This window comes from Bactrocera oleae, chromosome 6 (assembly GCF_042242935.1).
Source record: "Bactrocera oleae isolate idBacOlea1 chromosome 6, idBacOlea1, whole genome shotgun sequence".
Lineage (NCBI taxonomy): Eukaryota > Metazoa > Arthropoda > Insecta > Diptera > Tephritidae > Bactrocera > Bactrocera oleae.
The window spans coordinates 50285864-50299261 of NC_091540.1; the positions used below are offsets into that span (position 1 = coordinate 50285864).

General features: G+C 33.9%; 1 protein-coding gene across 2 annotated transcripts in view; it reads left to right on the forward strand.

Moving 5' to 3' along the window:
- Positions 1-1669: 1669 nt before the first annotated feature.
- Positions 1670-13398, forward strand: part of Sarm (sterile alpha and armadillo motif) — a 113619-nt gene continuing 101890 nt past the window's right edge. Inside the window, exons 1-2 of one of the 2 annotated variants that reach the window (XM_070112090.1) lie at positions 1670-2685; positions 3699-3826. In XM_070112090.1, coding sequence (XP_069968191.1) covers positions 1887-2685; positions 3699-3826 — 927 coding nt within the window. In that variant the 5' untranslated portion in view covers positions 1670-1886. The remainder of the gene's footprint in view (positions 2686-3698; positions 3827-13398) is intronic. The other variant, XM_070112091.1, reaches the window with a different exon arrangement.

The window sequence follows — 13398 nt, forward strand, 5'->3', positions numbered from 1 at the left end:
CAGTGCTGACCAACTACATATGTACGTAGCTATGTACATACAGTTATGGTCAAAACAATAGGGCCATTCATTTAACTAAATAAAAGTCAATAAAAAACAGTTATTAATTCATATAATTTATTCATTTTAGTCTTTATTACAAATGAGAAAGAAATCTTTAACTGTAACTAAGAAAAAAACTTTTCACATATCTTATAAAAATTATAATATTTTTGCTCTTTAAAATTTCGTCGGACACTTTATTCCGTTCGTTCAGTTTGTATGTCAGATATATGCTATAGTGGTTCGATATCAGCCGTTCCAACAAATGGGTAGCTTCTTGGTGTTCTCAATCTATCTAACATCTCGAAAACTGACTAGGACTAGTTCGCATATTTACAGATGGACAGACGAATATGACTAAATGGACTCAGCTCGTCACGCAGATCATTTATATATATATCCTTTATAGGGTTCCTGACGTTTCCTTTCGGTGTTACCGTATCGTAACAAACCCAGTTTACCCTGTTCAGGCTATAATTAGTATTTGGTAGAATATTCTTTATTAGAAATTACAACCATGTAACGTTTGGACATAGAAGACTTTGAGAATATGATATGAAGGGAAATGCAGAAAAGTGTCTGACTCAAGTTGTCGGAATCGAGTGACGTGACTTTTCTTTTTTGGAATGCGGTTTAATGCGCAATAAGACATTAATAATGAGGGTTTTCGAGCATTAAATTATTCCAACAATCTTAAATTAACTGCTTATAACACAAATCGAAGACTAAAATATACTTATATGATTGTTTTGTTGTTGAAAATAAGAATACAATTATAATTAACGCCATTACAGTTTTGATTAATTTTTAGCATTTATTTATTTTACCGTTTGCTTTGAGTGTTACTGAAGAAGTGCCTTTGAGAACTGTTACTACTACTAATAACATTCACTAAGCACTCAATAGCTCCGAGAATTCCCAAAAGTTAATTATATTTATACTTCAAAAAAGTGACACTATTATTTTGTCTATAACTGTATGTACTTGCATACGTGCCTTTGGACGCGCCGTATTGGCGGCCGGCAAAATTACGCTTTTACAAGGTGCCAAGTGTGCGATTTCGTGCAATTCCTGTGCGTTGTTGTTTCTGTCTTTCGGTAGTGACAAAAGTGGGTCACAATTGGCGGCGCGCGTTAGCGGCGTTGGCGGACCTAGCGCGACGCGCTGCTTGCTAAAAACAAAAGCTTGTAAATGAAAAAGGAATTTCGCGCCAATGAAATGTGTGAACAAAAAAAAAATAATTTAAATAAAAAATAAGCTAATAAAAATAATTAAAAAATCACGACACAGCAATTAATAAAATAAAAAAAAATATAAAAATTGAAGTGCGAAGGCTTTGAGTGCTAATTTATGTTAGCAACCCATATTTGGTGCGTCTTGCACTGCCAATGAAACGACGGCGCACAAACAAATGAAAAAAGGAATAATATTATATGTAATTAATTTCGCAATCTGCGGCTACTAAAATTGTTAGAAGCGCGAAAGCGACGCGGATTAAAGAGTGCAGCACGTTGAAGCACAAAATATAGCGAGAAAGCGACATAAATTAAATTATTATTTTCTTTCTTTCAAGCAGCAAAAATAAAATATTAACACAAAAAAAAGTGATTTTGCAAACAAATTTATATCAAACAATTATAATTATAAAAAGCACGCGCTTGTGTACGCGTAGAACTTGTAAGAAAAACAGAAGTGTCGAAAATTCATTCATAAAATCAACGCTGAGCGCGGCGCTCTTTACGCACCTAGCAAGCGCTCTCAGCAGCGCTCATTTTCGAGCAAACTAAAAACGCAAACAAACAACGCTCCCACTCAGAAATTCTCCACGCCCTTGACTTACGAAGATGCAGACCTCACAACTGGTCACACCAGGTGCGGCGGCAGGAACGACGCCAAATACTAACCATCATCACCTAAACAACAACAACAATAATAGCTATCATTACAATCCACATTTCCACAACACAAGCCACAGCAGTAACAACAACAATCACCATACTATGAGTTATACACCACACGAGCAAACCAACACATTCAACAATACTCAACCAACTCACCACCACCACAATTCCGCCACAGCCACGAACACCACCACAACGAATAGCAACACACCAATAGCAGCGCACAAGTATGCGCCTGCACGTAGGCTAGCCGCACGTCAGACGCTACGCTTGCAAATACCCAAACAACAGGGTGACTCGTGTGGTGCGCCTTCAACATATTACAAACATTCACCATCACAGCTGCCGCCTGCGCCAATACTGAAACGCCATCAAACGCCGACACCAACATCGGCCACACATCAATACCACTCGTCAGCGAATGCGTTCCCGAAATCCGCTTCGCCGCTGGAGTCGCATAAACTGCCGAATGTGGTGTGCAGCAGCGCCTCACCGTCATCGCAGTTGTCTTCCGGCTCCTCGCTGTACTACAATGGCAGCAATGGTGGCCTGTCGATACAGACAGCCACCGCCACACCATCGTGTGGCACAAACAAGTTTCTTCACTTACGTAAACCGAGTATTACCTTGAATACGGCGGATGTGCGCAATAATAACGGCAATAGCACTGGCAGTATTGGTAGCTGTGGCAGTGATTTATTTAGCTTCGCTAAGGAACTGTCGCCTTCGATGGACATGAGTGGTGAGTTATATCAATGATTATTGAGCTGAGAAGAACGAAACTACTTTTTCATTAAATTAGGGCACGATTAAAAGAAACAGAAGGAGCATAAACTCTCCTAGGATGGCCTGCGCCAAACAGTTTGAACCTTGTTTACAGAGGCAAAATATAAACTTCAAGCTTTGGTGGCCTTAATTAGAATTTTACATTGAGTTTCGTGGTTTAAATCCGAAGAAGTTCGGCCTTTTTTCATAAGAAAAGAGCTCCCCTTGAGTTTGTCTTTAGATAAGAAATGTTCCGTAAATTAGAATTTCTTAAAAATATATTGCTAATCATCTAGGGTTAAGACAAAACGGTTTTCTGTCAGAAAAACCAAATCACATACCCTGCTCTAAATACTAGTATATAACCGAATCGGTCTTCCGATTCAGTCTTTTCTTTGGTCAAGTGCTGTACACCGGTTTTCTGAGAAAACTAGTTCGGAATTCTTTATTAAGCTACAACAACAATATTAACCAAATAAGACTCTAGCAAAAGCTTTCTAAGGCTTCCCAAATATAAGTAATCGTTTATTGCGTGTGTAGTGTGTTTAATCTCTGAAGATTTTGGTTAGTATATGCTAGTCTCTCAACAGACAATCGCATAATATACGCACATAAAAAACGAAAACCCTCAAGATAGAGGAAGGGTCCTCGTGGTCGCAGTTCTTTTATAAATGAAGCCAATGTTATTTTTCTCCTTAAAATAATAAGGAAAGTTTCTTTCTACACAATAGTCTGCCTCTTATAGTCCTCAATAGCTACCAGCTCGGCATATTCTGAAGTTCATAATATGCCCTCTACAACTCACTCCATTCATTAAGGCAGTTTCGACGCTTGGCTTCCCTCAAAGAAAATTTTAAATGAAATACATTGTAATATAGAAATTTCTTTATCTATTTGTCTTGTTGTGCAAAAGACTTCTTCACGTATTTGACAAATTGTTTTATTAATTATAACTAAGAAAAAAAAATCTGAAAAAAATATTTTTCGCAGATCACTCACCGATTTTTGCCGAAATCGCCTCATCAATATCACCTTCAACAAGTTCTGGGTGTTCTCCAACACATCATATTAATCGGCTCTTCAGTTTAAGTCCATCAACCATACGGAGTTATGGCAATGTAAGTAATCTTTATTAATTTATTATAGTAGACTTACATATTTTTAATTTATTTAATGCCAGTTTGGGGAACAAAATGCATTAAATAAATATTGTATTCAATGAAGATTTATAATAGATCTTCTAAAAATCTACTATCGTATTCTACCAAAACACACGGTAGAAAATGTGTATATATTAACTTTAATTATATTAACGATTTTATGATCTTGCAGTCATTAATCGCTCTCGCCTAATCCAAAAACTCTATCTTGCGTTTAAGTTAAGATCGGTGTTTTTCCAAAAAACCACTTAGGTAACTATTATTCGTTTACACTATCTTCTCCTTATTATTTGTAAAGAGTTCATCGTATAATAATAACCCAAGTTAGGGACTCTTGTAACTAAATGGACGTCATCTTCAAAAAAACTGAAGATAAAAAAATATCCACTTTCCACAAATTTCAGACTAGTTTGCGTATATACTGACAGACAGACGGAAAGATAGACCGACAGAAGGATGTGGCTAAATCAACTGAGTTCGACTCGTTTTTTATACTCTTGCAACATGTTGCTGCATAGTATAATAGTTTTGTTCACCTAACGGTTGTTTGTATCACGTAAAACTAATCGAGATAAATATAGTGTTATATACATATATATAAATTATCATGATGACAAGACGAGTTGAATTCCGATAACAGTTTGTTTGGTTGAAAGAATCACCACTAAAGAACTCGGAAAACTAAATTGTATAGTTTTCAAACTTTTGTTGTAGATATAATGTTTTCTTTAAGTTATTGCGCATATTTTATTAAGGAACAATTTTTTAGCTGACCTAAGTTAATTTAAAATTATAAAATTAAATTTTTAAAAATTGTAACGAATCTCTGCATAGATTTGGACAAAAGTTTAGTTTAAATACATGGCCAATCTAGCTTGATTTCAACTAAAGACTTCACTGCCTCCATAAAATTTTAATTTATTAGTATATTACTTATATATTAAAAACTTATTGTTATATTTACTTTGTCGTTTAGATAACAATAGCTCATATTATTAAGTATTTTAATTTTAATAATTTAATCATGTTATAATGAAGTAATAAATTAAACACAACAACAACTATAATAACAAAGACAAACAACCGCGGTATGCAACGACTCATTAAAGGTCATGACTTTGCATACATTATAATAACTAAAAGACTTAATTAATGTGACTGACTGCCAAGCACATGAAAAGCAGCACACACACGCACACACATACACAAACAATAAATATAATACTATGCGCTTTAGAATACAAATAGAATAGAAATTACAATGCGAATAGAAGTAGAATGGCGCAAAAAAGAATAAATAATAAGCAAATAGCGGAATATCACAAATAAAATAGGCAAGCGAACAAGCCCAGCGAAAAACAAACAGAAGAAATATTGAATGAAGGAAAAAAAAAACGGGACAAGCCACACACTATGAGTAACAGGCGTGTTCGCGTGAGTGTGTGCGCCAACACCTGTAAATAAATGTAAAAATACACGATAATCAAGCCATTAAACCATAATTCACGATTCAACTGATCAGGTTTGAACACACATATACATACATACACATATCCACGTGTTTAACGAAAGCTCGCAGCGCTCCGTCGACACCTTCGTACAACAACACGACGATGATGAAGTTCACCTCAGGCGCTAATGTTCATGTTAGTTGGAGCTAATCATTAAATTGACATTACTAATGACAATTTCGTTGGTGTCGACCGCACGCACTGGAATGCCACGACACACCCTACACGGTCGCCATAAGGGCTACAGGGCGTATGCGGCTGTTTAATGGCAGTGCGGAGAAATATGAATGTGTGCATGCGGTGTTGGGTTAAGTACATACATATATCAAGCCTGCGTGTGTGACAACTTCTTTCACATATGTATTTATTGTTGTTGTGCAGCTTGTTAGTATTGCTTGCTTTTGAAAAAATTTGAATTTCCTTGAGTTCGCGAGTCGGCGGCGAAGTAGCGCAGTTGAGGTGCTAATTTTGTGGTTTTGGTGGCGAACATCTCTAAAGAGAAAGTGCAAAACCACGACGTTTTGGTGTTGAGAATGCGGTTTGAATTGTTATTATGGATCAGAAAATTGATCGACTGCAATGAGATTTCGTTACGCTCGAAATATACAGCATCAACATTTTTTGAAAAGGGTTACAATTAATAAAAAAAAAAATTAAAGTTGAAAGAATTATTGCGAAACAGTTAAAAAAATAAAGAAAGTTGAAAGAAAAAAAAAATTGAGAAGTGCTGCCAGCTATATTCATACATACATTTTTTATTCAGTGAAATTTAGAAAAATATTGAATGATTATCTACAACATGGTTATCTCAAAAATCTTTAAAAACAATCCAGCATGTGTTTCAAACTGTAAAGACTAGCAATGGAGAATATTTTTGTAAAGGGTTGCCACCTGTATGTTTTTTTCAATGAAATTAAAAATAGTAAAGAAAATTTGATAATATCGATATAAAACTTGAAAGGTTTAAAATGTGTGAAAAAGTTGCCACCTATTTAATATTTTATTCAATCAGAGTAATAAATTAAAGGATGTTTTACAGATTACAAAAAGAGTTTTGATGGAGATATTTTTGAGTATAGCTCCCATTGAAGTAGAGAAAGCGTGCCATCTGTATGTTTTGTTAATTTAAATTACTCAAAAAATCAAACTAAACTCATGCATATGTATGTTAGAAATATTTTTTAATGGTTGCCACCTGTTTAGTTTTTTTTAAATTATATTAAAATGATTAAAGAAGAAATTTGTCATAAGGAGTTTTATTGGAGATATTTTAAGAAGGGTTACCAACTTGAAAACAAATTAGTTGATAAAATAAATTCAAAATCACAAGATTGTTAACTATATATATAATAATTTTTTATGATAAAATCCATTTTTTGATTCCCTTGAACCCTTAGCCGAGCTCCAGGAGAACTTCAGAAAAAAGGTGTCTGGTGGTGAGAAAGATTTGTCTTCTTAAAATTATTTTAAATCTAAAAACCAAAAAGTTTTTTTATTGGTCTAAACGAATACAGGTAATGATCGAAGGACAAGTTAAACATTTGATGTTTGACAAAATGGCCTACCAACAAAAGCCATTTTTGAAAAAAACATTTAATATCAAAATGGCACTAAAAATCAAAACTATTATGAAAAATCTGATTCCTTAAGTTATTATCCTACAAAAATATCTAAGCAGGTCGTGTGAAAATTTAAAGTCAATTGATCCAGCCATTTTGGATAATTCTTCCTCACTGACTATGAAACAGTGAGAGAGATTTCGAGAAAGACGCGTTTATAGTTTTTTTATTCGATTACACTAAGTTAAAAAATTCTAACAAATACGCTCATATCTTCGAAAATATAATATGCTCAAATTAACATGTGTACATTCGATATATGTACATATATATATATATATATTGTATATGCAAAAAAAAGGATATTTTGAAATTAAAAAGTGGATATAATTTTTTAAGCTTACCTAGTAAATTTTATGTGAGCTTTTTCATTTTAAAGGTCTTTTTCAGCTTTTATTTTGACTGCCGAATATCTTTTGTTTTATATTTTAATATCGTTAAGCTAAGGGGAAGAACGTAGTTACAAAGTATTATTTGATTTCAATTTTTTCGACTGTAGGCATATATGTATACTAGGACGGTTCAAAAAAATTTTCTTTTTTCGCTTGCTACTTTGAAAAATAGGTTGTTAGACACCTCTAAGAAAATCTCTCCAAGCATGAGCTCTTAATTGTGACGGGAAGGTCCTACACCTTTCAGTTTTCTATTTTGTTCTTATTATCAAATAGAAAAATTCAAATCTCGCTTCCAACTACATGAAAACATATGATTTTTTGTTAATAATAAATTAAACGGCTGAAGTTTGAGTGAAGTGATTTTTTTAAGGCAAATTGGTTTTCTTATGAATTTTATAACTCAATAAAAAAGAAATAATTATTGAACGGAAAACTCGAAATTGGTATCTTGTAACAAGCGAATAAAAATCGTTTTTTTGATCTACCCTAATGTATATACCTACAAGTATAGTAAGTAAGTAACTAGTCAGAGAAGCAAATCGTTAAACGCGATTAGCAATTGGACTATTTATAGTACCACATACTGCCCGAGTTATTATTTGTTGTTGGCGATTTGCATGTTTCGACCTCAAAGTGCAGCGCCCAAGCACGCACAGCACCCGTTGGCACCACCGACGCTCGCATCCGCGCATTGTTCAATTCCGAGAATTGCCGCGTTATTTTCATGCCAATGGCAGACACAACAATAGCCACCAGGTTTTTACAAATTAAATTTTCCATGATTTTTGTTTTGTTTACTTTGCGTTGTGCGTTTATTTATTTTGTTAATTTTTCACTTTGTATGCCTGCGGTTGCCGTTAGTTGCCGTCGAGCGTTTGCGTGAACGCGCCAAAATTATTAATTTCATTATTAAAGCGTTAGAGAGATAACGCATGAAGAATTGATTTTGTTGTGATTTGTAATTTGTCTTCTTGTTATTTTTTTGTTATTGTTGTTGTCGAATTTTTCGATAATTTCAGAGAATTTAGAGTGCTATTCGAGCGCAAAAATGAAAAATGAACAAAACATACAATAAAGACAAATATGCATAAATCGATTATGAAGCAGCAGCAACAACAAAGGTATGCGTAAATAATGACTTTTATATGTATGTATGTGTGTGTGCTTGTGAGTCCACAGCGATAGTGGGACAACGACTGGATTGGCGATGGGTGCGTCGCGCGGTTGAGTGGTGCGCAGTGCTGGTCGTATCATTAGCGGACTAACTGCCCGGTTGGCTGGCTGGTTGCTTGCTTGCTTGCTTGGTTGGCTGCTCGATTGTTTGGCTCTTTGCTAGCTGTCGCCTTTTGGCGATTTTGTTGTTTTGCTTTGTTTGTTCTTTGCTCGTGCATACACATTTCTATGGATGTGTGTGTGTGTGTGTGCTTACGTCGCTGCTTGTTTGCGTAGCACACGAACGCCGAGCTGAACGCTTTGCTTTGCGCGCTGAACAAGCGCTGTGACTTGTGGCGCGGTTTTGAAAGAATTCCCATTTCAGTATTTGCTGAATTGAGATTCGCGCCGGTTCGACAATTAGCTTAACGCCACCCCAATAGCGCACAAATTATACACGTAATAACCGAGCATAAACGACAATGCGCACACACATACACACACACAGAAGTTAGCACTTTCGAAATAAATCATCTTTCCACAATTTCAATTTCGGCGCTATTTTACATCTGCTGATCGAAGCGCTTTTGCATTTATTGCTAAGTTAAACAAATTGCGCCACACGGTGACCTCACTCGGTGCATATTTTAAGGCGCAAAAACAACATTTTACGTTTGTTTGTATGTGTTTTTGTTTTGTTTCTCGTCTAAAAGAGAATAAATAAAATGTGACGCAAAAACGGAAGCGTATGTGAAAGAAAATCAAAAAAATTACCCAACACTGCAAGGCAAGACGTAAGAAGGGAAAGAATTGTGTTTGGAAGTAAAAAAACAAAATACGGAAAGAAATTACAAATACACAAAGAATAATTGTTGTGATTAAAAACAAATATTATATAGAAAAACTTATTAAAAAGATTAAAAAAACTTAAAAACAAAAAAACAAAATTCAAAAAACTTAAAAAATAAAAAGAGTTAAATACCAATAAACACTATAAAATTAAAAAATAATAATTTATTCGTAATATAAAAACGACAAAAATACAAGAAAAGTTAATAGATTAAAAGACATATTTTTGTAAATTTTAAAAATTTATAAAAAATAAATATATGACAAAAGTTAATTGATTAAATATTACTACTTTCGTAAATTTATATAAAAAAAATTATTTAATAAAATATTAAAGTATTTAAATATTAAAAGTTTTTTTTTTGTTGAATGTTTTAAAAATTAATAAAAATATTAAAAACTATTTTAAATTAAACAAAAATATATATATATATTTATATAATAAAAAGAACAATTTTTAAAATGTTTATACATTGACGTTTTAATTTATTTTAACATTAAAAGTTTTTTGTTGAACTTTCTAAAAATTAAAAAAAAAGTAAATAATAGAAAGAACAATTCATTAAATTTGTAAAACTTAATAAAAAATTAACAAATAAAAAAAAAAAAAAATATTAAAAGAAATTAAAAACTTAAAACAGTAGCTAAAAAATTTAAATAATTTTTACAAAACTAACTTAAAAAGTTTTTTTGTTGAATTTTGTAAAAATTAATAATAAAAATATTAAATAATAGAAAGAACAGTTCGTTAAATTTGTAAAACTTAATAAAAAATTAACAAATAAAATTAAAAAAATATAATATAAAAAAAAATTAAAAACTTAAAAAAGTAGTTAAAATATTTAAATACTTTTTATACTTGTTGAATTTTCTAAAAATTAATAAAAACAATTTAAATAATAGAAAGAACAATTCATTAAATTTGTAAAACTTAATGTAAAAATTAACAAATAAATTGAAAAAAGTATTTCAAAAACTTCAAAACGTAGTTCAAAATTTGAATACTTCTAGACAAAAAAAATTTCCGAAAAGGTATATATTTTACGAAAAAAAAACAAAAATTTACACCGACGCTCCCCCCGCAAGGACGCTTAGTAGGTACGACACTTCGGCATGGGCAATCGTGTGAGTAGTATGTGGTGTAAAAACTCATCATTACAAATCGGCGACAATAACACTAACGGCAAGGTGTCTAATAGTGGCAATAAAAGCAACAAAAACGAACGTAACGAGCAAAGTCACAGTCGAAGTCCGAGTGGGTTCTTCAAGAGTTACGGTAGCCGACGCATGCCGTTAGGCTGTGTTTCGCGCAAATCAAAGTCCAGTGGACAACAAGTGGAAAAAACGAAAACGCCAGCTGAGGAGTGCGCAACAACCATAACAACAACAACACCCATAAACACAGTAGAGCTGGCAACAACTTTGCCGACAGCTATTTCCACCGACACGAATATAGATACAAACGCAACAACAATACCAACTGCAGCAACAACCACCTCAACAGGAACACCAAAAGCGATAATAACAAAGCCAGAAATTGCATTATCACAAACGAACTCACGCTTAGCTAAAACAACAAGCGAAACAACAAAGCTTGTGTCATCATCATCAGCTCGCGACGAAGCTGTTAGTTCAACAATAATACGCGATATTATAGCTTCTAAAAGTGAACTAAGCAGGCGTCGTGCGATAAACATGAAAACAAATACATTACCGAGAACAACAAAAACAACAACACCAACTGCGGTGGTGACAACGCCAAAGTCTAGCCGAGCAGTTTGTATGGAAAATGCGCCGAAAGTGACATCAATCTCGACGATAGAACAAGAATTTGCAAAACTAATTAAAGCGCACAACAATAGCAACAACAGCAATAATAAAAACATCGACATCGACAGCAACGAAGTGTGTGGCGTAAGCAATAGTAGTAATAATAACAAAAACAAGGAAAACAAAAACAATGATAATTATATTACGAGTAACAGTAAACAATTGGGCTTATCAGTGGCTCCGACAGGCACCGATACGATTGCAACAACGCGAAGTGCGTTGAAAACAACAACAGCAGCGACAGCATCAACGAAGATTTTAAAATCGCCAGTGAAGGTCATCATTACCGCCGCCGATTCGAGCTCCGATGAGGGCAGCACGCAGATCGGCGGTTATCAGCCGATGGCTGGTCTTCCCAACAGACCCATTAATCATGTGCAGCCATTTATGAAGGTGAGTCTCTATATCAATTAAGAAACGCGGATTGTAATGGGAAAGTTTACAGAATTGATTTCACAACATGATCTTTTTTCAAGGGCGCTAGCACTTCGTGGGTGACAAATGGGTAGAGAACTTCATCGAGACAAAATTTGGGTAAATTTTTCTAGTTTAGTTGCACTCGAAAAGTTGCTAGTTTATAAAATTATTTGATGGTTCTATTATAGAGGTTTTTAGAATATCGCTTTTTATTAAATTGGATAGAAAGTGCTAAGGTTTTATGAAGTATTCATTCCTGTCAAGCTTAAGCTTTATCGTTTTGTAAGCTAATACAGGTACAGATAGTAATCACTAGATGCCAGGTTCGGATTATAAGATGGATGCATAAGAGCCTCCTAATCAAGCTCCCAGACATTCTGGCGAGTCACTTTCATAATGTGTGGGCTACGCTTGTCTTGATGGAACTCAGTTCCTCTCCTAGTGGTTAAAGCTAGCTGCTTTTGGGCCATTACTTAATCTAGACGGGCTAATTGTTGACAGCATAGGTTCGAATTAAGAGTTTGAACTTATAGCAAAACCTTCCTAACTGTCAATCCTGGCATGGCCACCGTTTGCTCTGGCTCACCGTGATTCGAACACGACCGTTGTTACTTGGCGTTGTCGTAAGTGGCCCACTCTTCATCGCCAGTAACTCTACGCTTCAGAAATGGATCTGATTCATTCATGGCCCATGCGGTTTTTTGCGTTAACTCGTGTAGCATCCATACATAGAATTTCTTTTTGTACTTAGCCTTATTTAAAGGGTACCAAATGGGATTTTGTTAAACTTTTAGCTCCTGGAATATGGAAACAGTGCTCACATGATGTTTGGACTCGACGATTTCCAATATCTCGTCGATATTTTTGATAATTGTAAACTATGGCGAATATTGAATATTCTCTTTCCTGATGTTCCATCTTTTACATTTCTTACGCCATATAGCGTAGCTCGATCATATACAATGCGAGATACAGATTACTAAAGCCATCTGACATCTGGAAATATAATAGATTGCTTTTTGCTAGACTTTTAAATATTTATACATCTCAGAAATATATAGTTTATAAGATAACCAATAACTGACAATCTAATTTGATTTCGACATATTAATCGCAATTTCTGAATTTGATCTAGCATAGGAACCTTGGTCTATTGGTAATATTATAAAATTTATGTTTCAAAGGAAAAATGAGCTTCTAATAAAAGAGTTAGATAGCTTAAAAATAATTCTATGTTGCGATCAAGTAAATAATTCGCCAATATTTCATGAGCAAATAATTATTGGCGGCTCAAGTTGCTACGTTTTCGAAGAGTTAGTCCGCAATTGTGTATATTTTCATAACAGACTTGTGTAACATAATGGGAAATGCCGGAAGGAAGAGTTTCAAAAATGTTCCTATGTCTCGTAAAATTTGTCTTTTATTTTTTAAGATTTTAAATATACTATTATAATATTTATTTTCCAATCCCTTCACATAAATCTATGAACTTTACTCCTCCCAATGACTGCTAGGCATTCACTTTGGAATATTAGTACTCATAACAGGATCAGGGTTTCATTTTAACTGTCAGATGTTTGAAATTTGATTTTTTGAGCTGTCATCGTATAATTTACAAACGAAGCTTGTTATACTCTCGCAACATGTTGCTACAGAGTATAATAGTTTTGTTCACCTAACGGTTGTTTGTATCACCTAAAACTAATCGAGTTAGATATAGGGTTATATATATATAAATGATCAGGATGAAGAGACGA